Source organism: Atta colombica, unplaced genomic scaffold, assembly GCF_001594045.1.
Source record: "Atta colombica isolate Treedump-2 unplaced genomic scaffold, Acol1.0 scaffold15, whole genome shotgun sequence".
NCBI lineage: Eukaryota > Metazoa > Arthropoda > Insecta > Hymenoptera > Formicidae > Atta > Atta colombica.
Window position 1 is genome coordinate 657378 of NW_017259239.1, and position 4003 is coordinate 661380.

The window sequence follows — 4003 nt, forward strand, 5'->3', positions numbered from 1 at the left end:
TTCATATAAGCATTTGTAAACAAATATAATTTTAATCATAAATAAATAATGAAATTTCTATTCTTGTTAGGCTCTATGAGTTACAATGTAACAGACAAAATAAAAATATTAAAAGAAACCTTTATTAAAAAGGTATATCAGCAATGCACTATGTTGCAAAAAAATAGATTAATTTTAACAATTATTAGTAAACTTCAATTGTTATATTTCTTTTATTTAGGGGTTACAGAGCTTTAATAATATATTTTTTATTTAACATATATTATTGTCAACTTTACCGTTGTCAAACGGTAAAGCTGGCAGTTATTTTCGAAATTTTCAAAAATAAAATTATTCGCAGTCGATTCGCTAATCGCCTAGAATGACACAGATTTAAGTTCCGGAATAAATGTTAAAAAGCAACATATTTGACAAATATGTAATAACATCTGTTAAGCAATCGCTTTACTATTTGACCACTTCTATAATATTCGTTGGTTGGAAATACTAAGTTTTGTTATAAATCTATTGTATATACAATACGTTCTACGTCATTCTCAGCGTTCTAAATATTCTAAATATTTTAAATAATATCGTCAAGAATCTGCTAATTAATAATATCTATACAGTTGCGTTAAGCAAGATTAAACTCCTTAAGCGCGGTTTGCATGATCGTATCCTTAACAGCGCAGAATACAAGCTTGATGTTTTCCGTATCTGATGGTTAATTCCATGAACGCAGCATGCAAAATATAAATCAGGCATCATTGAAATTAGTCAGCACCGTTATACCTTTGAAAAATCAACCCGACACCGTATTTAGCGATATTCACATTATTTTATTATTTTCTTCTAATATTTCGTAATAATTCAGTAAATCAGAAACTGAGAAATATACAAATATACAATACTCGTACCTATAAAATTATATATACTATATAAATAATATTTATGTTAAGTGTAAATTAAACCAAGTAAATTTGAAAGATTAGAATTGTTACGTTAAAGACTAATACATTATTTGTGCTATTCTTTCGCTCTCTTTGAAAAAAGATGCCTTTCATACATGCAGGTTGATTTTCCGTGATACATTTATAACATTTGATTACACACCTGATTATACGGAAGGCAGGCAACATACAAGCTCTGTACAAGGCACAACACATCGAAGAACTGTTATAAAGCGAAAGAAATATGGTATTTTTGTACACGGGAATTATCAAGAAACTAGCCTACCTGTGGCACACGTAAAGTGGGAATAAATAATCTTCTCGCTGTCCGGATTTAAGTCAACGAACATCCTTAGAATGAATTCTCTAGCTGCGAGAGCGTCTCTCTGTCGACCTGCGAAGTACACAAGCGAGGGAGGGGCATGGCATTACTTCTGTTTATCTACAATGCGATTATGTACTGCGTAGTAATATTTTTTTTAGCGATCGTTTAACGACGAGAGGATTATTGATATGTATCGTTGAGATTTTTTCCAGGTATAAATACAACATAATGTAAGCTAGAATTTGACCAAATCTTCCGTGTTACGAGATTTCTAAGTGTTTTACAAGACAGGAATGAATCTACATCCAGAAAATATCATCGCTTTTACTTATATGCACATCGATTTTACTTATACGCACAATATAACGCGAAACGCAGACGGATATCGATCTAATTTAATGTAATAATGTTGTACTTCACTCAAATCCAATATACACTCTCCAAGGACAGCTTATTAAATTAATCGTAGTGAACATCAAAGAAGCCTTTCGAAAGCCTCATTAACAAGCTAGAGAGCTTATGTAAGAACATTGAGTATAATTTTGCAAATTCGAAACAGTTGCTTACACGTTGTAGTTTGTAATAAAATTCAAAAGTCCTTTATCGCGAATAAAATTTCATAAATCATTTATTATTGTCGAAAAATTTCAGTTTAATGTAACTTTTGCTGAATAAATATTTAAAATTTCAGTATGCTAACGTAATTTGCATTAAACGTTCAATAATTAATGACATAACAAAATTATAAATTACAACACAGGATGTGACGAGAGTTCTGACTATTGCTATTAGATTAACTAGCTTCAATCTACATACAAGTTAATTTTGTATCAAAAATACGTACTACTGATTATCATAAATTATGCGCAGAAGTATGGATATAGGTTTGGTATGATTAAAATAGCCTTGCAAATAGATTACCACTATATAATAACAAACGCGAATTCAGAAACACCGGAGTGGCAAAGTTACAAAAAAAGAGCATGAAAACCGCAAGAAATATCATATTATTAAATCGTTCGACAAGTAACTAAGGAATCTACGTTTTCTGTTCAGGATACACTCAGTACTCGGACAGACCTGTGGCACACGTAAAGTGAGAGTAGCACATTCGGTCAGGATCGGGATTACAATTTAGATACACCTTTAAGATGAACTCCCTGGCTGGTACATCTTGTTGTTTCGGGCCTATACCATAGAACTTATTTATTTATGAATATCGAGATAAATAATTTTATCACATTTTATTCAGCCTGTGTGTCTTGAGATAAATTAATAATTTAATAAATATCGATTAATACGTTGTTTTAATTTCTTTGAGAGTATTAAAACAATATAGTTTTAAATATATCTTTATTTTTTAATAAACATCTTGCGTTCAGAGTTTATTTCTACTTCCAAATATGAGATAAGATGTTGTCTAAGATGTTGACTAAATTACAACAAAGTAGTTAGCATTTTATGATTAATGATAATCCGTGGATATTTATAAAAAAAAAGATATTACAACTTACCATCATATTCCGGAAAATAATCGACAAGATGAGAATACATAATCTTTTCTTCTAACAGATCTTTCTTGTTGAGAAACAGGATAACAGAGGAGTGTTGAAACCAGGGATATGTTATAATCGTTTTGAACAATGCTTTACTTTCTTCCATTCGATTCTAAAAGGTAAAAAGAATCATACATACAAATGAGTTGTAATATCATTCAAATTTATCAATTTATTGATAATTTTTATATATTTTATAAAAAATATTATAATTACCTCGTTTTCCGATTCAAATAGAATTTGATCATATTCACTTAGAGCTACTAAAAATATAATTGAAGTGACGTTTTCGAAACAATGGATCCACTTTCTTCTTTCCGACCTCTGTCCACCGACGTCTACCATCCTGCAAATAACATTCTATTAAATTGAGCACTGTTACTAGTGTGCAAACGAAATATAGTCGAAATCTTCATATTTTTTTATTTAGATTAAGATTAATAACAATTAATATAGAAATGTATGGAATGTATTTTAAAAGAATAAATGTATTTTAAAAGATTATTACATACATGAAAAAAAAGATTGGTTGCTGCAACAATTTAGATAATAAAATATGGCATAGCATTTTTAATCGGCTGCAGCAACCAATTTTTGGTTGTAGCAGCAAATTTTTAGTTGCCTATCGAAATCGTATACTGATAGGCTAACGCAACTAAAAATTTGCTGCTACAACCATAAACTGGTTGCTGCAGCCGATTAAAAATGCTATACCATATTTTATTATCTAAATTGCAGCAATCAATCTTTACTTTCAGTGTACATATATTTAAAAAATTATTTTTAAATATTTTCGAAGACAGCACAAGAGGAAAAGAATATGAAGATTCAGCTACATTAATTTCCTAACTACTAAAAAATATAATCTATCGAATATGATCTCTACACGCTTTTCAATCTTAAAAAATACATAGAACGAATCGGATTATAAGACGAATAAAATCTTAACAAACTCAGCGAATCAAATGCAATGTGTCCTATGCGTTTACTGCTGTGTTGTTCATTTTTTATATTGTTATTTTCAAGATCTTATAGGAATTTGTTTGCAATAAAAATGCAAATAAAATAGATAACATTTTTTTCATTTATCATATATATGATAAAAAATTGACATTTATTTTTAAGAAAGATTCTCTGCTTAAAGATTTAAAATCAAAATATAAATTTAAATTAATTATAAATTATATTAAATT

The 4003-nt window shown here is 29.1% G+C and overlaps 1 protein-coding gene across 9 annotated transcripts in view; it reads right to left on the bottom strand.

Moving 5' to 3' along the window:
* LOC108685265 (guanine nucleotide-binding protein G(q) subunit alpha) overlaps positions 1–4003 on the bottom strand; it is a 41540-nt gene that overhangs the window by 2102 nt on the left and 35435 nt on the right. For 3 of the 9 annotated variants that reach the window (XM_018189972.1, XM_018189966.1, XM_018189967.1), the window contains 3 exons: positions 3027–3156; positions 2769–2922; positions 1216–1323 (listed from right to left, as the gene is read on the bottom strand). In XM_018189972.1, the coding sequence (XP_018045461.1) occupies positions 1216–1323; positions 2769–2922; positions 3027–3156 (392 nt within the window). Of the gene's footprint in view, positions 1–225; positions 697–1215; positions 1324–2334; positions 2443–2768; positions 2923–3026; positions 3157–4003 lie in introns of those variants that run through there. The other 6 variants (XM_018189968.1, XM_018189969.1, XM_018189971.1 and 3 more) reach the window with 4 other exon arrangements.